At 39.0% G+C, this 23737-nt stretch overlaps 1 protein-coding gene across 1 annotated transcript in view; it reads right to left on the bottom strand.

The window, feature by feature from the left end:
- Positions 1-23737, bottom strand: part of ADGB (androglobin) — a 181338-nt gene that overhangs the window by 69272 nt on the left and 88329 nt on the right. The window contains exons 14-21 of the mRNA XM_061130178.1: positions 21432-21465; positions 19889-20072; positions 18812-18875; positions 14568-14670; positions 12245-12386; positions 10558-10672; positions 6431-6598; positions 56-191 (exon numbers count right to left, since the gene is read on the bottom strand). Coding sequence (XP_060986161.1) covers positions 56-191; positions 6431-6598; positions 10558-10672; positions 12245-12386; positions 14568-14670; positions 18812-18875; positions 19889-20072; positions 21432-21465 — 946 coding nt within the window. The remainder of the gene's footprint in view (positions 1-55; positions 192-6430; positions 6599-10557; positions 10673-12244; positions 12387-14567; positions 14671-18811; positions 18876-19888; positions 20073-21431; positions 21466-23737) is intronic.

Below are 23737 nucleotides of genomic sequence, written 5' to 3'. Positions count from 1 at the left end.
CCTATATAAAGCTAGGAATTTCTTGGTCACGGAAACACCTAAAATTAATCAGTACCTAAAGAAGCCTCTTCCAAAGAAGAATCGAGTAAATCCAAGTCCAAAACCATGGCACGGAATGCAAATTTGGTGTTGGGTGGAGGTTTTGTTATTTGAGCTTTTTTCATTACACGCCATAAAGAAATATGAAAAACCTGACAAAGATAACATGTATTAGTATATTTTCTAAATCAAGAAAATACTCTTACCTAGTCAGAGAGGCTCTAAAAAGCTTTCTATTTCTCAGATATACACACCATCTAACAGAAGACTCTTTGAAGACTCCTTCCTCTGGTAAGAGACCAAATTTATTTAACATCTGATGAATTTTAACTTAATAAGATTTAATCAACACAATGTTTATAATATACATTCAACCAAAATTAATATTAAATTAATTGAGGAGATACAGTGTAAGATAAAAAATAATGTTCTTATGCCTAAGCAACTTAAATACCAGGTTTCTCTTATTCTGAGATGCCATTTATTGTAAGATACACTATTAATTCACATGCTTCAAGAAAGAAAACATGCCACTCAAGGTTTTTATCACTTTCTATCACTTGTGAGTATTTATTTCCTATTGAAAAATCTCTTTTAAATTTATTTAGGCATAACTTTTTCATCATGTATCACATTTAAACATATATGAAAAAATAAAATAAACTACATATATTGATTAAGTATTCTAAGAACATATTCATGCTCAGACTCCTACTCTTGCAAATCACTTTTTGCAAGCACTTAACATGTATGTTTTCTATACAGTTATGTCCTTTGTGTTGTCAAAAAATGCGCCATTGCTGAAAGAGCATTCTTTTGTCCCTGGATTTTTTCTCAAGGCACTGACATTCAGGAAGTGTTGATGCCAATTCATTCTTTATTTTACCAAAGAGGGCTGATGGAAGGTTCCTAGACCACAACCAGAACACATATTCCTTCTTTCAAGTTCTTTTGTTCATGATTTTTATCCTGAAACGTGGACAGATTCCACATATCCAATCACACTATTGGTGATGATAACCAACCATGGCACATTTCTGCTTGTTTACTTGTGGCTATTTACATGTTCACAGGGAGTAAAGCACTTGATGGATGAGGTAGAGCTGAAGTGAAATGAAGTGAAAGTCGCTCAGTTGTGTCTGACTCTTTGCAACTCCATAGGCTGTATAGTCCATGGAATTCTCCAGGCCGGAATACTGGAGTGGGTAGCCGTTCTCTTCTCCAGAGGATTGTCCCAACCCAGGGATCGAACCCAGTCTCCCACATTGGAGGCAGATCCTTCACCAACTGAGTCACCAGTGAAGCCCTAGGTAGGGCCCCCTGGGCACTGTTTGTGGTGATTTTCACCCAATTATATCTCTCCCTCTCTCTGAGCTCTTAGAAAGTCTTTCTGGTTTGAGGAAAACCCCTTTCCCTTCATGCACATGGTGACCCCAAATGCCAGGTGAATTTAGGATTCACTATGTGTAACAATTGGTGCCATCAAATCCTTTTACTTAAGCACTATTTATCATTTATCTTGAGAATATGCATGTAATGGACTCTATCTGATGAACTACACAAAAGAGAAACTTCCTTGGGTCTTTGCAATCTCTTTAGCAGATTGCCCTTGATGTGTATCACATTCTAGTTTAAGGTTTATGCAATGATTTTCTTTTTCTTCTGCCTTTGTGGAGTTTTTCTTGATGTGAAGATTGTTCTTAATTATCTTTCCCCAACAACACCTTATGCTCAGTTAAAGTGGAATAACAGGGAAATTAAATTTCTAGTATAAATAATTTCTAATATAATTGTATTTTATATATTGTACATACTGTTTGCTTATATGAAATTAAAAATTGGCTGAGTGAAATGATTCTAGACAGAGACCATGCACCCCTCACAAAAGTTAACTCAAAATAAACAGTAGACTGAAATGCAAAATGTAAAAGTATAAAATTTCTAGAAGATGATATAGGATAATATCTAGATGACCTTGGGTAGGGCAGTGCCTTTATGTATTCATCACTAACACCATGGCCCACAAGAGAAAGAATTGATAAGCTGGACTTCACTAAAATTAAAACTTCTGCTCTGTAAAGAAAATGTCAAGAGGATGAGAAGACTTTGACTTCTCTAATGACTTCATAGACTGGGAAAAAATATTTTCAAAAGAATACTTAAAACTCAATGATAAGAAAACAAACAACCTGATTAAAAATGGGCCAAAGACTTTAACAGACACCTCACCAAAATAGATATACAGATGGCAAATAAGCATATCAAAAGATGTTTCACATTGTACGTCATCAGGGATATGCAAATTAAAATGACTTACCACTGTGCTTTTAGAAGAGTCCAAACCTGGAACACTGACAACATCAAATTCTGACTAGAATATGGAATATCAGAAACTCTCAGTCATTTTGATGGGAATGAAAAATGGTACAACCGCTCTTGAAGAGTCTGATGATTTTTATAAAGCTAAACATACTCTTGTTATATGATCCAGCAATTACACTCCTTTGTATTTACACAAGTGAATTGAAAATGTATGTCCACCAAAAAACTTGTACACAGTTGTTTATAGCCGTTTCATTCATAAATGCCAAAACTTGGAACCAACAAAGATGTTCTTCAGTAAATGAATAAATAAACCGTGCTATATCCAGACAATGGAATATTGTTCAGAACTAAGAAGAAATGGGGCTTCCCAGGTGGTGCTGGTGGTAAAGAACCCTCCTGCCAATGCAGGAGACATAAGAGAAGTGGGTTCAGTCCCTGGTTGGGGAAGATCCCCTGGAGGAGGAAATGGCAACTCACTCCAGTATTCTTGCCTGGAGAATCCCATGGACATTGGAGCCTGATGGGCTACAATCCATAGGGTCTCAGAGTTGGACATAACTGAAGCAACTTAGCACACAAGAAGAAATGACCTATGAAGTCATGAAAAGACAGGGAGGGAACTTAAGTGCCTATTTCTAAGTCAAAGAAGCCAATCTGGAAAGACTACAATATGACATTTTGGAAAAGGCAAAACTATGGAGACAATAAAGAGATCAGTGTGTGCCAGGGCTTGGGGGAGGGAAGGGATGAGTAGGCAGAACACTTGGGATTTTTAGGGCAGTGAAATTACTATGTATGATACTACAATGATAGATCTATGTCTTTATACAGTTGTCCAAGCCCACAGAACGTATGCCAAGAGTGAATTCTAATGTATACTGCAGACTTTGACTGGGCTCATCAGTTGTAAGAAATGTACATCTCATGGGGGATGCTGGTAAGTAATGGGGGAGGTGTGTGTGGGGGGTAAGGGATATATGGGAAGTCTCCACACCTTCTGCCCAATTTTGTGATGAACCTGCAACCACTCTAAAAATTGTCCTTAATAAAGCAAATTTTAACTGGGTATCCTGTGTTTTAATTTCTAACTCTAGCAACACTACTCCCCAGGGGCTATTTGACAATATCTGAAACCATTTTTAGTTGTCACAACTGGTGTTTAGAGGGTGTGGGCAAGCCATTGCCACAGACAGTTCAGGACCACAACAAAAATCAACTGAAAGGTCAATAGTGAACAGGTACCAATCCCTGTTTTGTATCACTTCTTTAAGGCTTTCAGTGAAGGAGGATGACAAAAGTAGGAAGTCAATAAATACCTGGAGTAATGGGCAAATTTAGCCTTGGAGTACAGAATGACCAATAGAGTTTTATGATGAGAATGCACTGGTCATAGCAAACACCCTCTTCCAACAACACAAGAGAAGACTCTACATATGGACATCACCAGATGGTAAATACCGAAATCAGATTGATTATATTCTTTGCAGCCAAAGATGGAGAAGCTTTATATAGTCAGCAAAAACAAGACCCAGAGTTGACTGTGACTCAGATCATGAACTCCTTATTGCCAAATTCATACTTAAATTGAAGAAAGTAGGGAAAACAACTAGACCATTCAGGTTTGACCTAAATGGAATCCTTTACGACTATACAGTGGAAGTGACAAATACACTCAAAGGATTAGATCTGATAGACAGAGTGTTTGAAGAACTGCAGACAGAGGTTCATGACACTGTAGAGGAGGCAGGGATCAAGACTATTTCCCCAAGAAAAAGAAATGTAAAAAGGCAAAAAGGTTGATCTGAGGAGGCCTTACAAACAGGTATGAAAAGAAGAGAAGTGAAAGGGAAAGAAGAAAAGGAAAGATATACCCATTTGAATGCAGAGTTCTAAAGAATAGCAAGGAGAGATAAGAAAGCCTTCCTCAGTGATCAATGCAAAGAAATAGAGGAAAACAATAGAATGGGAAAGACTAGAGATCTCTTCAAGAAAATTAAGATACCAAGGGAATTTTTTATGCAAAGATGGACTCAATAAAGGACAGAAATGGTATGGACCTAACAGAAGCAGGAATACACAGAAGAACTATACAAAAAACATCTTAACAACCCAGATAATCACAATGGTATGATCACTCACCTAGAGCCAGACATCCTGGAACATGAAGTCAAGTGGACCTCAGGAAGCACCACTATGAACAGAGCTAGTGGAGGTGATGGAATTCAGGTTGAGCTATTTCAAATCCTAAAAGATGATGCTATGAAAGTGCTGCACTCAATATGCCAGCAAATTTGGAAAATTCAGCAGTGGCCACAGGACTGGTAAAGGTCAGTTTTCATTCCAATTCCAAACAAAGGCAATACCAAAGAATGTTCAAACCACCACACAATTGCGCTCATCTTACACACTAGCAAAATAATGCTCAAAATTCTCCAAGCCAGGCTTCAACAGTATGTGAACTGTGAACTTCCAGATGTTCAAGTTGGATTTAGACAGGGCAGAGGAACCAGAGATCAAATTGCCAACATCCACTGGATTATCAAAAAAGCAAGAGAACTCCAGAAAAACATCTACTTCTGCTTTATTGACTATGCTAAAGCCTTTGAATGTGTGGATCACAGCAAACTGTGAAAAATTCTTCAAGAGATGGGAATATCAGACCACATGACCTGCCTCCTGAGAAATCTATATGCTGGTCAGGAAGCAACAGTTAGAACTGAACATGGAACAACAGACTGGTTTCAAATCAAGAAAGGAGTATGTCAAGGCTGTATATTGCCACCCTGATTATTTGACTTATATGCAGAATACCTCATGAGAAATGCTGGACTGGATGAAGCACAAGCTGGAATCAAACATTGCCAGGAGAAATATCAATAACCTCAGATATGCAGATGACACCACCCTTACGGCAGAAAGTGAAGAAGATCTAAAGAGTGTCTTGATGAAAGTGAAAGAGGAGAGTGAAGAAGTTGGCTTAGAACTCAACATTCAGAAAACTAAGATCATGGCATCTGGTCCCATCACTTCCTGGCAAATAGATGGGGAAACAGTGGAAACAGTGAGAGACTTTATTTTTGGGGGCTCTAAAATCACTGCAGATGGTGATTGCAGCCATGAAATTAAAAGATGCTGGCTCCTTGGAAGAAATCAATGGACATGAGTTTGAGTAAACTCCGGGAGTTGGTGATGGACAACAAAGGTCCATCTAGTTCAGGCTATGGTTTTTCCAGTAGTCATGTATGGATGTGAGAGTTGGACTATAAAGAAAGCTGAGTGCCGAAGAATTGATGCTTTTGAACTGTGGTGTTGGAGAAGACTCTTGAGAGTCCCTTGGACTCCAAGGAGATCCAACCAGTCCATCCTAAAGGAGATCAGTCCTGGGTGTTCATTGCAAGGATTGATGTTGAAGCTGAAACTCCAATACTTTGGCCACCTCATGCAAAGAGTTGACTCATCTGAAAAGACCCTGATGCTAGGAAAGATTGAGGGCAGAAGGAGAAGGGGATGACAGAGGATGAGATGGTTGGATGGCATCATCGACTCGATGGTCATGGGTTTGGGTGAACTCCAGGAGTTGGTGATGGACAGGGAGGCCTGGCGTGCTGCAGTTCATGCGGTTGCAAAGAGTTGGACATGACTGAGTGACTGAACTGAACTAAACTGAAAGCCAGGATGCTCCTTAGCCCCAGCAGTGTGAGGAAATATTGATACCTCGAGAGCATCCACCTATCAGTGGGGAAGGAGTTGGTGGATAAATAGTACAGTCACCTCATCCTTCAGTAGGACGTTTCTGAGGGATACCCTCCACAGTTCACCATGATCCCCTGGAGAACTGAGCCCCAGTAACCCATAGCAATCATTATCACATCCTTTAACAAATATGCTTTTCTTTCTCACTTCATTCTTCCTATTCTCTCATTTCTGCTTGCTGTCATCACTTTCCAAATTGTTTTCATCCAAAACATTTTCTCAGCTCTGGTTTAGGGGATCTTATCTAAAATGAGATATATTATTACAAATAGAACATGTTCTTCTAGGAACTGTATAGCCTGAACATACTTACCCTGAAGTGCTGTGCAGTTAGTTCTTTATCCTGGAGGGGGATAGGGTAGTGAGCTGTTTGTAGATCCTTCAGGGCTGCAGAAAGTTTAGCCTTATCTTTGAAATTAGCAATCACATGTCCAACAGCTTTCAAAATAGTTAAAGCCTGCTCTGTAAATCGGTAGCTCTCCTGTGAAGACCAAGCATAGTACCCAGACTCATTTTCATTTATTTAGGTGTAATTAGGTTTACAAAGATTTAGTTTCTGTATTAAAAATCTGTTACAGGACTGACTCAACAGTTATTTATGGAGGATTTACTTGATCAAAGTATTTCACCAGGAGTCATGGTCAGAGAGATGTTAAACAAGGAACTTGATTCTTGCTCTTGTAGGAACACACAGAAAGAACACGAACCCCACTGGGGGCCAGGGGCAATTTCTCCACAGTATTAATAGTCTACCTTTGTTCTGAAGAACATCTAAGGAATTAGTCTGACAGCTGTGTGGTATTTGATGACTGCAGGGCAGAGAAGAGTTCAGGGAGACAGCAATTGAAAAAAAGAAAAGGCAAGAGGGTGAACTAGCCTGGACTTCTGGCTTCCTTCTGCTATAAACTCTGAAGAAACAATAAAGCAAGAAGGAGACAGGGATATCAGGAAGGAACTTATTTTTAAAGATGGAGAAAACCCTGAGTGGTTGCAGATGATGGAGAAGTTGCGGAGCAGAGGGTGCTTACAGGCAGCCTGAAGAGAAAGAGGGTCATGCAGGAGGAAAGCTTCGTAAAGTCTGTTTTGGCCCCTTTCCTTAGGAGCGCTACCATCACTCCACAGTTCCCTGTAGAAATTCTAAGGACTAGTCCAGCAGGAATAGCGTGAGAATGGAGTGAGAAGCTGATGAAAACAGAGGCAATCGACTTGCCATATTAATGCATTTACTTCCCCCTGACCTTCTCCCAATCCCCTCAAAGCTTTGGAAAAATCTCTTCTTAATAGTGTCTCCCTGAAATGAAACCATGACCAGAAAAGTCACCTGGTTAAGTGGTAGCGTTGGGAGTGATCAAGGATGGCTTTGAGAAGCTTGAGCCTCTCTGCTTTTGAACCAGTCTATATCTCCCTTTCCTTCTTGATTAGAAGTGAAGACTACTGGGACATAAAAGTCAGCCCCAATAACTTTTATAAGATGGAGGAGTCGACAATCCCAGGAAAACATGAGTTCACAGGCCCAAATAGTTAAACAATTAGGGAATTAAATCACCTAAAGAAAGAAACAAACTGCTTCCATTTCCTGACTATTGTAAACAGTTTTGCTATGAACATTGGGGTGCATACATATTTTTGAATATATGCCCAGGACATATGTCCAGGAGCTGGATTGCTGGATCACATGGTAGCCCTATTTTTAGTTTTTTTTAGGGCTTCCCTTGTAGCTCAATTGGCAAAGAATCTTCCTGCAATGCAGGAGACCCAGGTTCAATTCCTGAGTCGGGAAGATCCCCTGGAGAAGGAAATGGGAACCCATTTCAGTAGTCTTGTCTGGAGGATCCCATGGACAGAGGAGCCTGGTGGGCTGCAGTCCATGGGGTCACAAGAGTTGGACATGAATTAGCAACTAAACCACCACCACCGTGGAACCTCCATACTGTTCTATATAGTGGCTGTATCAATTTACATTCTAACCAACTGTGTAGGAAGGTTTCCTTTTCTCCATACTCTCTCCAGTATTTATTTTTTGTAGATATTTTGATGATGTCCATTTTGACCCATGTGAGGTGATACCTCATTGTGGTTTTGCTTTTCATTTCTCTAATAATTAACGGTGTTGAGCATCTTTTAATATACCTGTTAATCTTCTGAATGGCTACTTTGGAGAAATGTCTATTGAGGTCTTCTGCCCATTTTTTATTGGGTTGTTTTTTGACATTGAGTTATATGAGCTGTTTGTATATTTTGGAAATTAACCCCTTGTCAGTCACATCATTTGCAAATATCTGCAATTCCATAGGCTGTCTTTTCATTTTGTTGGTTTCTTTTGCTGTGCAAAAGCTTTTAAGTTTGATACATGCACCCCAGTGTTCATAGCACTATCTAGAGTAGCAGCCTAAATGTCCATCAGTCGATGCATGGATACAGTACTGGAATATTACTCAGACATAAGAAGAATGAAAAGCTGCCATTTGCAGTAACATGGATGGGCCTACAGAATATCATAGTGATTAAGTACACAAATACTGTGTGATATCATACGTGGAATAAAATAAATAAGTACAAATGGATCTATTTACAAAACTGAAAGACTCATAGACGTAGAAAAGAAACTATGACTAACCAAAGGCAAACAGGTAGGGGAAGGAAAAATTAGGAGTATGGGTTTAACGGATACACACTGCTACGTGTAAAATAGATAAGAAACAAAGGTCAACTATATAACACAGGGGACAATATTCAATATCTTCTAATTAATCTATAATGGAATATAATCTGAAAAAATATATATTAATAGCTGAAACACTTGGCTGAACAGCTGAAACTAACATGATACTGTAAATCAATTCTGCTTCAATTAAAAAAATAAAAAAGAAACAAACTAGATAAGCCATACTATGTAAAAAAAAATTTTTTTGTTTATTTGTTTGGAGTTTGAAGCAGAGAAAGGTTTATTTCAGGGCCACGGAAGGAGATGGCGGCTCGTGCTCTAAAAATCCCTAAGTTCCCTGAAGGGTTTTTTGTTTTTTTTTTTTAAATATTATAATACCATTATGTGTGCTCAGTCACTCGGTCTTATTTGACTCTTTGAGGTCCCATGGATTGTATCTCACTGGGCTCCTCTGTCCATGGAATTTTCCAGGCAAGAATACTGGAGTGGAGTGCCATTTCCTCCTCCAGGGGGTCTTCCCGACTCAGGGATCGAACCTGCGTCTCTTGTGTCTCTTACATTGGCAGGAGGATTCTTTACCACTTAAGCACATTTATTATTCATCTAAATCATATAATTGTGGCAATTAAGTTGGCTGCCTTTCTTTTATAGTTATCTTGAAGAATCAGACATGACTGAGCAACTAACACTTTCACTTTATGCAGCTTTATTTAGTACGATTTCTTTAAGATGACACTGATTTATTCAGGTAAAAATATTTTTTTTTTAAAGAAGAGAAAAAACAAGAATTTAAAGCAAGCAGGGTAAATCTAATTAAGGGTTTAAGGGACATAGAAGGTGGGCTGGATTATCTTCCTTCTGTGTCTATTGAGGAGGAGTTAGGTCTGATGAGAGATGATGCAGAAAGAGAGGAGGCAGCCAAAGGGCATCCTTCAGAACCACCGCCTGGAGAGGGAAGAATGCATGACTGGACCCTGTCTGGGCCATGAAAACATGGGCACGGAGTTGGTTTTGACCCATCCACTACTGCTCTGGACAAGAGGTTTACTGACTGGCTAAGTGGATCTCATCTCACTAATATGAAGTTGTGATATATGGCGATAGATTGGAGGAGCAGGTAAAGCTGAATTATGCAGTAGAAAGGCCCTATAAATACTTGTCTCCCAAAATGCATATGCATATGTCTAAAGATGTCCTTGAGAGGACGTCTAAACCAAGACAGGACCTGAAGGAAGATTTATTTATCTCTCTTTTCTTTCAGACCCTGTCAGAGCTGAGGAGCTAGAAAAACCAAGAGGTTAAGAGCAGATGAAGAAATGACTGACCCTTTCGTGGATCCTCTCCCCCTGAATCCCAGAGTCTCTTCCTTAGGACAAAGAAGGGGGAAAGGAGCATATAAAATACTAAAAATTTAATCTGCATTGAAAAAGTCTGTACTGATCCTTTCTGTTTCTCAAGGGAACAATAATATTGATAGTATGGGATCTGCCTTAGGTGTTAACAGATGTGTAAGGGAATTCAACAGAGCAGAGATGAGTAAATAAAATAAAATGAAATAAAATAATATATTTTTAAAATAAAATTATTTTATTTGTATCCCTACAGAGTTTAGACTACTTATTAACATGTACTTGAGAATTTCTTAAAGAATATACTTAATAGTTTTAAAAAGTAAAAAAAATGAGTAAGTTGAATAAAAAATAGAAATATGATTTAGTTCAAGATCTTTGAAACTAAAGCACACACACAAAAATCACAGTTGCTAACCAATTTACCGGTTCAAAGTTGGGTAGCACAACGTCTTCATCGCCAATGACGAAGGTCACCATGCTGCAGATGTGTATGGAGTGGCCCATGGGGGAGTATGCAGTGAAGAGCAGCATGTGTCTCCTAAAGAGAATGGACACAATATATAGATCAAGGGTCTCCTTTGTTGTAGTCCTTGCCTCTGTTAGCTTCTTGATGATACTATGTGCTCAAATGAAGTCAAAGGTTAGTATGGGCTGAATTTTGTAACACATGAGGTAATGACTGATGAATTTTTATTCTGAAAGAACCCTCAGAGAGCTTGGAATCTATATTTCACTAATTATGTTGGATAAAAGCAGTCACACTAGATGACAAAGTTGCACAGATTGGAGACATCTCCCATGCACTGCAGACATAATGCAAAAGACTGGTCCTGATTTTCCCCTCACAACAGTAGTAATTCACAGTGGCCCAGTGCTTTGTAGATTTCATAGTCATTTTCTCACAAATGCACAGCTTCATGTATGTTACTTATGTCTCTCCTACCAGGTTGTAGCACCATGGAGGGGACTGAGAGCATGTTTGAAACCTTCCTGGTGGCTGCTTAGGTCCCTGTGGGGGGAAATGTGGATAGAAGTAGTAAATTGTGAAAGTGTTTAGCTGTTCAGTTGTATCCTACTCTTTGGGACCCCATGGACTATAGAGTAGTCCGCCAGGCTCCTCTGTCCGTGGAATTCTCCAGGCAGGAATACTGGAGTGGGTTGCCATTCCCTTCTCCAGGGGATCTTCCTGACCCAGAGACTGAACCCAGGTCTCCTGCATTGCAGGCTGATTCTTTAGTGTCTGAGCCACCAGGGAAGCCCAGATAAAAGCAGATTCTTTACCAGTTCCCTATCCTTGGTCATCCTGATGAATGAGCACTCAGACAGAAAAATGATTTCTGGGAGAATCTTTCCAAACTAGAGTTTTTAGGGGAGATGTGAAAAATACTGTATCTCTAAAATTCATTATTCCTCTAGGAATATTGGATGCTTGCCATAGATTATTTTAGCACTTTATTTTGTTGCTTGGGTTTTGCTTTTTGAATAAAGGCCATAGCTTTTCATTAATCACATAGAATTATCATGATTGATCTTGGGAAATTCAGCAAAATATTTATCTTATCTGAAATATGAGGTAATATTTTGAACTTTACTTATCAAAAATCATGAAAACTTTTCAATTATATATCTTTTCTTTAAAATGGAAAATGTGATGTGTTTAACCAATTGTATCTTAGTTTAAAATAAAACTACAGGTAAAATTAAAAATAACTACAGGTAAAACTATAGATTTATAGAAAAAATGCTGTTTTTCAACCTGTTTTTAAATAAAATCATGGTCCTTATTAAGAACTATGGCATAATAAAACAAAAAGATCATTTTAATAAATTAATTTTAGGAAATACTGGATTAAACACATTTAAAATGTAGTCTTTACTAAAGAAGTTTCAGATTCTTTGGCAATATGCATCTTCCAAAAGGTACAGCGTTTCTTCAGTTTATTTGTTCCCAGAATTATTTTTCTCAAGAATCTTGATGATAGGCCTATACTTTGTGAAATCACTTTAGGAAACAACATATTGGACTCCATATTGTTTCATTATCTAGTAGTCAAAAGTTTACAAGTCTTCAAATAATTCTTAGTATGGGAAAGATAAAGTCACTCCATACCCAACAGGCAGGCGAACTACTGTAGCCTTGGTAGCATAGGTGTGAATTGTCACAACAAGATGGCGTGGCCTCAGAGATTTCCAAGAAACCGTCTCAACTGTAAGTAGTCCAGGCTCTATGGGAGGGCTGTTCTTTGTTAAAGCTTTAGGAAAAGTTAAAAAAAAAAAAATATATATATATATATAAATTCAATTGTGAGAGTCTAGTTTGCTATCACCAGTATTGCTTTTTTATCAATATGACATTAATAATAATATATTATAATAATATTAACAACAACCAAGAATTAGACATACTCTGAAAATGCTCATAAAACATTAGAAATTATGCTGGGTAAATAGTTATGGGAAATAATACCCGAGAGGAAGCAAGATCTCCATTCCTATTCCTACTTTTCTCCTCGTAGTCATTCACCCAGCTGAAGAAACCAGGAATGGAAAAGTTAGAAAAAAAGAGGTCAGCCAGGGATATTTCATCGTAGTATACCCCTGCTTTTCTTATGTAGGGCAGTAATCACAATATCCTGCTGGATGCAATTTTAAAGGAGGAAAATTATTACATCTGGGAAAATGAGAGATTTTCCTAAGCAAGTGTCAAAATAAGGGCAAAATATGCTACATTTTATTTAAGTTTTTTTACCTTTGATTCTTAGCTTTAAGTGTGTGGAGAAATAACAGATAACTAACAAAACTTTCATTTCAATTAAAGTAACATTTTAGATTCAATTGTATTTTGTACATTAATTAAAACAATCTAATTAAACTTTAATTAACTTTTTAAAAATCTGAAAGTGGGTAGAAAGTATTAGTCTTCATTGGTAGCTGAGGGCAAAGTACTTTTTACCTTGTTTTGCAGCTAACCCTCAAGCTAATGTTACAGGCCACCACAAGATCTAAAACACTTCCATGTATTTGGAGTTTCAGTGTTCTAGGATGTGGTACAGCTTAGGAACTGTTGGTTAGGTAGACATACTAAACTCACACTGCTGAAGTCTGGAATGTTTATTCAACAAATATTTATTGCCTACCTGCTACACATCTGAAACCACTCAAAACATTGGGCATATCTTGGTAGGAAAACCACAGTCTCTGCCATCAAGGTAGGCAAGAAATTCAATATTAAGCATGCAGCAAATATTTATACCTGTACAGGGTCAGAGCTGTTCATTTGAGTTACATATAAATGCTTTAGTAATACAAGTCAATCAAAGAATACTGTTTTGTGCATATGGGCATGTGTTCACAAGAAATTGGCCTTAGAGAAGAAAAGGAACAGTCTGTCTGTTAGAATAGGAAGGAAGGGTGACTAGAGCTTGAGAGAGTTCAATATGAGATGAGTGGGTCATTTCTGATCTCTCCTATCTCTTCAGTGAAAACAGTAGCAAGGTCATCAACTGAAAAGGAGGAAGGATGAGAGTGGGAATTGGAGATTTGAAGATGGAGAGAGACCTGCAGGTTTGCAATAATCATCAGTAAGAATGAAAATTGGGAGAATGAAAGAACTTGGGGAATGTTGACAGTGCTTAGGTCATTTGTTTGTTCTTGTTGAGGTTCGTGGTCCTCAATTTAAAATGGGGCTCAGTAGTAGGAATTTTTTCTTCAGTTACACTCAGCTGCTCTGATGCAATCCCAGGTCAGGCACAGAGATATTTTCAACCAGTTTTAGGGTTTTGTCAGAAACATAACTTGAGAGGGTAAGAAAGCACTTGCGTTGAGGGCACATGTGAAGAAACATCAATGAATACAATGATGGGCATGGAAACTGTGTTGGGAAACAGAGAAATAAGGGTCTGATGAGGGTGGACACAGAAAAAGTTGTAAGGTTGATGAATGGTGGTCCCCACTAAGTCCAAGAATTGTAGGGGTGGGAATTCTAGAATGAACTGGAACTTCAGGTGTGGAGGTCAGAGAGCTTAAAATTGATTGAGATAATACAGTTATTGGTACAATAAGATCTATATAAAGCCATGATAGTAGGGGCCTGGGGGGTGGGGATGGAGATAGAGGCCTTTGGAAGAGTCAAATCAAAGAAGAGCTTGTGATTTTAAATAGATTTTTAAAGAATCAACAATGATGACATGTATGGGGGAAAGAGAAATAGAGGGATTAGGTGTGCTAAAGAGGTAACCATATGACCAGAACAAAGAGAGAGATGGGTGGCAAGAGTGAGCATACTCCTTGATGTCAGAGGAGCAGGAAGATCTTAGGAGGTCTGGAGAGGGAATAAGTTCCTTCATTTGGTGTCTAAAACGTGTAGTATACATTTTCCCTGAATGGAAAGTGAGATGGGCTTTCAGACTGTAATTTTCTCATAGCCCTCTTACCTCCAGATTCTCCCCAGCGTACCAATGCAGAAAAGCAGATCAGCAGTTCAATGGGCTTTAAACTGTCCACGAATAGGTGATAGGACACACGTTCATCTGAAAACTGCAAGAAATAGACTAATTGTTGCATTTCATGTCAGCCTGTTAATGCTGCTATTTCCCACTTCTAATGAAAATATAATACCTGACATTCATAGAGCATTTAGTGTGTTCTAGACCCCACAACAAGTACTTTACAGATTTAATGAAAGGAAGAAAATCACACTGGTACATGCGGGCAGCAGTCCATGTGTCTGCAGAGCCTGAGGCCAGCCACCATATCAGAGAGAGCCAAAGTTCTCTTCTGTGAGTAAAGAAAGGGGGTATGCTTGTTCCAGAAATGACAGTAGAGGAAGAAATCGAGCCCACAGCTGAGCAGTGCTCAGAAAATAGGTCCCTGATAAGTAAACAGGGAGAGATAGAAATGTATTAAGGTAGTCTACTTGGGCTTCCCTGTTGGCTCAGACGGTAAAGAATCTGCCTGCAATGAGGGAGACCTGGGTTCAGTCCAATGGTTGGGAAGATCCCCTGGAGGAGGGCATGGCAACCCACTCCAGTATTCTTGCCTGGAGAATCCTATGGACAGAGGAGCCTGGCTACAGTCCTTGGGGGTCACAAAGAGTCACCCACAACTGAGTGAATAAGCACACGCTACTTGGTGGTTTTTGCTATTACTCCTTCATTCTACAAGGTCTTCAGAACTATACCCATTGCATGCTAATGAACCAAACTGGGGGCTTCCCTTGTGGCTCAGCTGGTAAAGAATCTGCCTGCAATGTGGAAGATGTGGGTTTGTTCCCTGGGTTGGGAAGATCCCCTGGAGAAGTGAAAGGTTACCCTCTCCAGAACAAAACTGGATTTTTGCTGGGGGCATGCAAGAAAGTACTGAGCATAATTGGAATCTCTCTTAGTGAACAGGCACATAAGGATTACATGAATATGATTTCAATCCATCTTAGGTGGGTACTATTAATATCTATCATTATGGATGAAGAAACTAAAATACAGAGAGGGTAAGTAATTCGTCAAAGGTCACAGAGCTTGCAAGTAGCACAGCTGAGATTCAAAAGTAAGTCTGTCTATCTACGAATACCTAACTCCAATGTTAGTCTTTCAATTATTGTGCTATTACTGCACTTCAATTTCCCTGTGCTTCAACATAATTTTGACTGATGGTGTACAGTAAATGTGTTAATTTAACTGTCATTATACTTTAAAGGCTTTCTATATTATTTTACAACAATATTTAAATAAGTTGAAATGCAAAAAAAAGTTATATTGTGAAAAAGAAATCCTTAATAATCAAGTATAATAAGATTTCTAGAAATGTTTGATGCAATGTAACTATTGAAAATGACTGCGTCACTCAAAGTTTTCCAATAGTTAGCATTTGACATTCTATTTTAGTTTTCTTTTGTTTTCTTTTGTCTGCAACATGTTGGTGATAGAGCAGTTGTTTCAAATACTCCCTGTCTAAAACTCTGAAGGACCCTGGATTTGCCAGTGTAGCCTGTGCGAGCAAGGAGGAGGCTCTACCTTGCTATTTGCCATCGTTTTAAATTGTCTGAGAATTTGAAGATGAGGTGGCCCTGGAGGCCACATGCAGGGAATCTGCGCTGGTGCAGGCATGAGACATCTTTGCAAGCCCCCTGCCAGCCCCCATGACATCATCCATGGGGACAGCTAATGGATGTTCGCAGGATAAGCCCCAGACTCTGTGTCCCAGTTCCACAGACAGTGCCTGTGGCCACTGAAATAAGGACTAAAAGGGAAAGTGTTAGTTGCTCAGTCGTGTCCGACTCTCTGGGACCTCAAGGACTGTAGCCCGCCAGGCGCCTCTGTGTGTGGGATTCTCCAGGCAAGAATACTGGATGGATTGCCATGCCCTTCTCCAGAGGATCTTTCCTACTCAGGTATCGAACCCGGGTCTCCTGCATTGCAGGCAGATTCTTTCCCATCTGAGCCACCAGGGAAGCCCCTAAACCAGGACTGCCTAGCCTCAGATCATGGACCGTCCAAACTAAAGGCCGTTAATTTTGGGTACTAACAACATCCTCTAAGTCATCCTTTTCTCAGACCATTGATGCTAAAAAACAAACCCCCTCCCTTCATCAGGGGGATGAAGGGACTCATAATGGATGCTGTCATTTTATTTTGCCAAGCTGAAACTTTAAAAGGAAAATAAAATTCTGTATTTACCATCACTTCATAAAAATGTCCAAATACACACACACACACACACACACACACACATATATATTAGGGGGGCAATGTAAAACAAAAAGTCATGTGCCAAATGCTCTTAGTAATAATAATGACAGCCAGCATTTATTTTTCACTTACTAAGTATTAGGCATTCTTCTAAGTGTTTTACACAAATTCTGTCATTCCTTTCTCAACTCTGATGTAGGTCTCTCACTGTCATTGTATGAATAATCGAGGCAAAGAGTCCTATCCCAAGTGAAATTTGCATTCAAAATCAGGCAGTCTGGCTCCAGAGTCATGGATCTGCTTCCTCCAAAGGTGCACTGGTGAGAAAGGCTTCACTGAGGACAAACCTGGTTCTCCTGATGTTTGTGCCACTTAGTTTAGTGACCTTGGGCATTTTACCCAAATTTGGTCTGCCTCAGTTTCCTAATCTGAAAATTGATAATAATAATAATAGTCTTTTCATTTGATTTTCCTTGAAGAGTTGATGCAATAAAGAACCTAGTTCAAGGCTGGGAACAGAGGGAGCACCTATAAATGACTATCATTTAACTGTTGCCAGTAATTTGAATATGATGACATTCCTAAATTAACTATAAATGGTAAATAAATGTCATACCACACACTGGATTCTGCCATTCCCAATGAACAGTTTGGGTTTTGTTTGTTTGCTTTTGCTTTGTTGGCTTTTTTATCTTCATAAAGTCAAAGCATTCCTCTGGGTATTTTTTGTAGACAGACTTCTGAGCCAGGTCAATCATCCTGCCAGCCCCAGTCACTAGTACGGAGCTGATTCGTACTTTCAGAGCAGGCAGCCAGCTACAAAGCACCTCTTGAGGGATGCTCAAAAAGGTTTTCTCTGTCTGCATTTTCATCTAGTACAAGTGCAAAGGGAGAAGTCATCTCCAAGCCTCCTTACTTCCCCCAACTCTGCATTAGCTCTGCGAGATGTGGAGTTATCACTGGGGCTTGCATGGCTTCATACAAGCAACAAGCATGTTTCAGTGTAATTTAGTTTCCCAGGATACATTTCATCATCTTCTCCAAAATTCTATCCCATGTGAGACTTGTTCATTAATTCATTCAACAATTTTTTTAAACCAAGTTTCTACTTCATGCTAGGGCCTCAACAATAAAGAAAAGGACAGATTCCTCCTTAAGATGCTGACATGAAGTGGATTGGTAGGTGGAGGAACACCGAGGAATGACCTTACAGTCAGGATGGAGGGAGGAAAAGGTTTGAGTGTGGACAGTCACACAGAATGTGTGGAGAGAGTGTACTTGACTCAGACTCTATGGCCAGGGAAGGAGGTCTCACGGCATCCGTGCTGTTCTGAGGGACTTGCAGACATTGGCCAGAGGAAGGGGAATGAACCTCAAGCAGTGGGAAGGACTAAGGTGAATTAATTTCAAGCAGAAGGAAGAATGTGGGCTGATATAGCAAAAATGATAGTGAAAATGTGCTTATGTTTTAGGAATTGTGTGCAAGTCAGTGAACATTAATTAGCAGAAGACATATGAGATGTGGGTTTGATCCCTGGGTTGTGAAGATCCCTTGGAGGAGGGCATGGCAATCCACTCCAGTATTCTTGCCTGGAGAATCCCGTGGGCAGAGGAGCCTGGTGGGCTACAGTCCATAAGGTTGCAAAGAGTTGGACAGGACTGAAGCGACCTAGCATGCAAGCATGCAAAATGAATTTTTTGTGCTTTTCCTCCCTTTACTTATAAGTCAAAATTTCCTTAATGTGAATTTATAAAATAACGCATCTCAGCATTGAACTGCTGCAACATAACCAGATGGATCACACTTGGAAATACCAGGTAGCAGAATTTTGCTTATTGTCTGGGTAGGAGATTAGTAGAAGACCCTAACAACTTTTTTAAATACAATTATATTAGAAGTTTAGAAATGTTTGATAAGTTTGTAAGTGTTTTTCATTAGCATGATTCCATCAAAAATTTAAGAAGTGAAAGAGAAGATATCATAAGGTATTTACCTTGAATTCTGATTTTTGAAAGTTAAGGCAATATGAACTTGGTTTGTGGAAAATATATATAGTCCTGAAAAACATTTATAACAGGTTTTTGTCATTATATGCAACAGACTCATACTACACATTAAGTTTCTCAGACATGAATAATCATAGGCAAAACAGGTAAAGATAGATGAAAGTTACAAGAAATAATAACAACTCAGGGAGGAAAAACGTGGTTGCCAGGGCTGGGGGTGGTGAAAATAAGAAGAGATTGGTAAAAAGAGTACAAACTTTCTGTTACAAGATGAATAAGGTTTGAAGATCTAATGTGAAATATGGTGAGTATTGTTGATAACACTACATTGTATAATTAAAATGTGCTCAAAGAACAGAACTTAAATGTTCTCACACAAAATAAAAAGATAAACATATGAGGTGATAGATATGTTAATTAAATGGATGGGGGGATCTTTCACAATATGTATGTATTTTAATTCATCACCAGGTACACATTTTTTTTTTTTTTTTTAGTACAGTTGCTTTATAAAGTCGCGTTAGTTTCTGCTATTACAATGAAGTGAAACAGCTCTATACATATCCCCTCCTTCTGGAGCCTCCCTCCCACTCCAGCCCTCTAGGTCATCACAGAACACTCAGCTAAGCTCCCTGTACAATATAGCAGGTTCCCACATCTATTTTACATATGAAACTGTGTATATGTCAGTTTTAATCTCCCAATTCATCCACCCTCCATGCATACTAACTACTTATTATTTTATCTGTCAATTGTGCATGAATAAAGCTGGGAAAAATAACAACTGTATTGAATTAGTTGCCTGACAAGGATACAAATGATCTCTCTCGGTGAATAAACTTAAACAAAAAATAAGTCTTTGAGAAGAGGCTGAAATTGGCCTGAGAATGGTTCGGCTAGCCAAGCTTCATGTGGACAATCAACTCATCCATATTTCCTTCTAATATTTTTGTGTACTATTAGATCAACACCAGACTAACACTGGCTTAACTCTTTTAAATGAAAGCTAAAAATCAAAGGCTTATATATCCATTATATTACACACACATAAAATTTATACTTACTGAAAACATACACAGAAGTCTTCAAAATCCAACCATATTTCTTTAGAAACACTGTTATTTATTGTTGTAAGTTCCTCCTGCGATTTTTCCTGTGTTGCTGTTGTCTGGCTGACCAAATCTTTTTCCAAACTGATTCCCTCAGCTGGATGGACTGTGTCATTGATTCCATAGTCTGCTAGTTCATCTGTGCAGAGCAGGAGACAACAGTATCAAACACACCTAGGCTGTTAAATACTAAGTGGTATGGAAAACAGTAGAGGGGAGCTCACATACTAAGTCTGTTTTTGAGAAAATATTTCCTGAGATAGTAATTTCAGGCCTCAGATTTGCAGATGTCCATGCAGAAACCCCTTTTCATATGCTCAGGAGAATTTAATCCTATCTTGTATGCAGTGTCCAGAAAATCTGAAAACGCTTTTATAAATTTGTGCATACATTCTTTGCAGATTGTAAAGTTATAACCGAATTTAGCTGTTTTATGCTTTATGTATGATCAAAGCAGTCACTCCTAAAGGAAATCAACCCTGAATATTCACTGCAAGGACTAATACTGAAGCTGAAGCTCCAATATGTTGGCCACCTGATGTGAAGAGATGACTCACTGGAAAAGACCCTGATGCTGGGAAAGATTGAGGGCAAGAGGAGAAGGGGACAACAGAGAATGAGATGGTTGGGTGGCATCACTCACTCAATGGACATGAGTTTGAGCAAACTCAGGAAAATAATGAAGGACAGGGAAGTCCATGCTACAGTTCATGGGGTCACAACTGAACAATGCATGTAAAATCTGCTATAAACGGACATTAAGAGATGGGATGGCCCAGACAATAGAAGAAATAAAAACTTGAAAGATCTACGGTGACTGACATCTTTCTATAAGACAATTGATCTCCATAGTCAGTGATTCTGCAATCCTATTTTATGTTTATCAAGGCCGTACATTTCCCGTATACTTTCTGGAACCACAATGTTATATATATACACGCTGCACAACACTGTTTTTGGAATGTGAGCCTTGGGAGTTCGCTCCCTGGGTCAGGGGGATCCCCTGGAGAAGGGAATGGCAACCCACTCCAGTAATCTTGCCTGGAGAATCCCAAGAACAGAGGAGCCTGGTGGGCTACACTCCGTGGGGTCACACAGAGTCAGGCAGGACCGAAAAACTGCAAGTCCATGGGGTCACAGTCAAGACACGACTGAGCAACTAACACTTTTACACACACAAGCCATTATTTAGGAACTGAGGAATTTGCAGTGGTTTTAGTGCTTTGATCCTAATATGCATGCATTAAAACACATGAGCATGACTCACGGGGCTTTAATCAGATTGTCTTTCATTTTGACTTTAAGTTTGAATTTAACAAGTGCGATTATCTGATTTTTCTAGCCGGGAGCGGATTAAACTCAACACATCAGAGGGGACCTTGGGGTGGGGGTGGGATGCTGAGAACAGGAGAAGGGAGAGCAAGAAGCTGTCAGAAAGCAGAGACCCCTTTGTATTTTGATGTCTGAGAAAAGAGTCATGAGAAGATTATTGATTTACCTTTTCCGAGTACAGGTTGTAAAGTAACAGTTCCCTGTGAATTGAAAGGAACACACTGAGAAATCATTTATAAATTCAACAAAACATGGCTGCTCTCTAAAGCACCACGGTTTTCAAAAATGTTCATACAGTCTTCTAAACACTGGAGAAATTGAAATTTCTCTAAATCCTTAATAAAACATACAGCAAAGTGGAATTTGTTTTCAACCTTAAAATCCAAAAGATGTGAATTTGACTGAGAGTTTACATTTGTGACATTAAAATACTGCTTATATGAGCTTATTACATGTTTGAATCTTATAAGAAAATTTAAATTAAAGCAATAATATCCCTGAGTAGATATGTTAGATGGTATGAGGCACTGATAATTTATAATTTATATACTGATAATTTACACAGATTGACAAAAATGAGGTTATGATTAATGGTTAGTATACGGAAACTAGTGGGGCTTCTCTTGTAGCTCAGTCAGTAAAGAATCTGCCTGCAATGCAGGAGATCTGGGCTTGATTCCTGGGTCAGGAAGGTCCCCCGGAGAAGCAGATGGCAACCCACTCCAGTATTCTTGCCTAGAGAATCCCACGGACAGAGGAGCCTGGTGGGCTACAGTCCATGGGGTCGCAAGAGTTGGACATGACTGAGTGAATAAACACACATACAGAAACTAGAAAGGATTATTTCAAATTATAAAAAATCATTTCTCAAACTTTTAACAGGGAAAATACATTGAATGCACATGTAGTACTCTGCTATTTCTGGAATACAATTAAAATAATTTAAAAGATAAAATTGTATAAATTTATACAGTCTAGTGATGGGTGATGTTAACAATATTTTGGACGATGTAAAGTGGGGTGGAGAAGACAACAGAGTAGAGATAATTGAATATGAAGCGTTAGCGAGAAGCAAGCCCATCCAAGCCTTAGAAGCCCAGAAACAACTAGCAGGCATCTGAGAAGGAGAATACTCCAGTACTTTGGCCACCTGACACGAAGAACTGACTCATTCAAAAAGACCCCAAAGCTGGGAAAGATTGAAGGTGGGAGGAGAAGGGGACAACAGAGGATGAGATGGTTGGATGGCATCACCGACTCAACGGACATGAGTTTGAGTGAGCTCCAGGAGTTGGTGATGGACAGGGAAGATTGGAGTGCTGCAGTCCATGGGGTCGCAGAGAGCTGGACACGTCTGAGTGACTAAACTGAACTGAAAAGGAGGAAATGAGATACAGGCTGAAAATACAGGGGTGGGTTGAATGTCTATATAAGGAACAGATGAATCCCCACTTCTCCCTAATCCCTCCTGGTTTAGCATCTATCCTTCTTCAGCCTAAATAGGACACTGGAACTTGAGTCAAGTGGAGAAATTAAATGAAACATCGCCACATCTGGATTCACAGACAGAGTGGGAATCAAGAAAGGCTACTACAAAGAGAGGAGAGGAATTAAGTGAACATCCACATGACGAACTTTGAGACTCTCAGGAACTCTGCTGCTTGGCTTTAATAACTCTGGTGGATAAGAGTATGACAATCCTTACCACCACATTCCACCCCAGCAGGGAGATTAGAGAACCCTTAACCTGAGACACTGAACAGAGCTGGAGGAAAACCTCCGGGAATCTCATATTTGGAGTCAGTCCCACCCCCAAATGAAGCTCATTTATCACCAATTATCTCAAATTAAAGCTACCAGCTGACAAGCTCTATCCATGCCATAAAGCTTCTTCTAATCAGCAGCCCTTTAATGTCATAAACTCCTTATATGTGTGTAACAAAGTACTGCCAGGCAATTGAGGAAAGAGCCCCATATAAAAGAAAGAAACTAATGGATGTGGGTAGAGATATTCATAGGAACCAGAAATAATAATATAGGGAGACATTTTAAAAGTTAGTATTATCAGAAAGTTAAGAAGATAGTCATTTATCAAATGGTAAACTTCTATAAAAATACATCAGGAACAAGGTAGAGCTCTTAGAATCTAAAAATAGGAAAGTGAAATAAATTCAACAGAAAGTTTGAATGTAAAGTTGATTTTAAAAAAGACAAAGAGACTAAAACTGCAAAAAACTTTTAAAGAAAACATAAGTGAAGAGCTTCGTGACTTTGGGTTTGACACTGGTTTCTCAGATTTGACAACAAAAACAGACAACAAAAGTAAAAAGAAATTGGACTATGGAGAAAATCTTCTGTCATTCAAAAAGAGATCATCAACAGTGAAAATGCAGCCTATGGGAGGAGAGAAATTATTTGCAAATCATATGTATAATAAAGGGTTAACATCAGAATATACAAAGAACTTCTTGC

The sequence above is a fragment of the Dama dama genome, chromosome 26 (assembly GCF_033118175.1).
Source record: "Dama dama isolate Ldn47 chromosome 26, ASM3311817v1, whole genome shotgun sequence".
In the NCBI taxonomy this organism is placed as follows: domain Eukaryota; kingdom Metazoa; phylum Chordata; class Mammalia; order Artiodactyla; family Cervidae; genus Dama; species Dama dama.
Note: the sequence above shows the minus strand (reverse complement) of the source record. Positions and strands in the feature narration are given on the sequence as shown.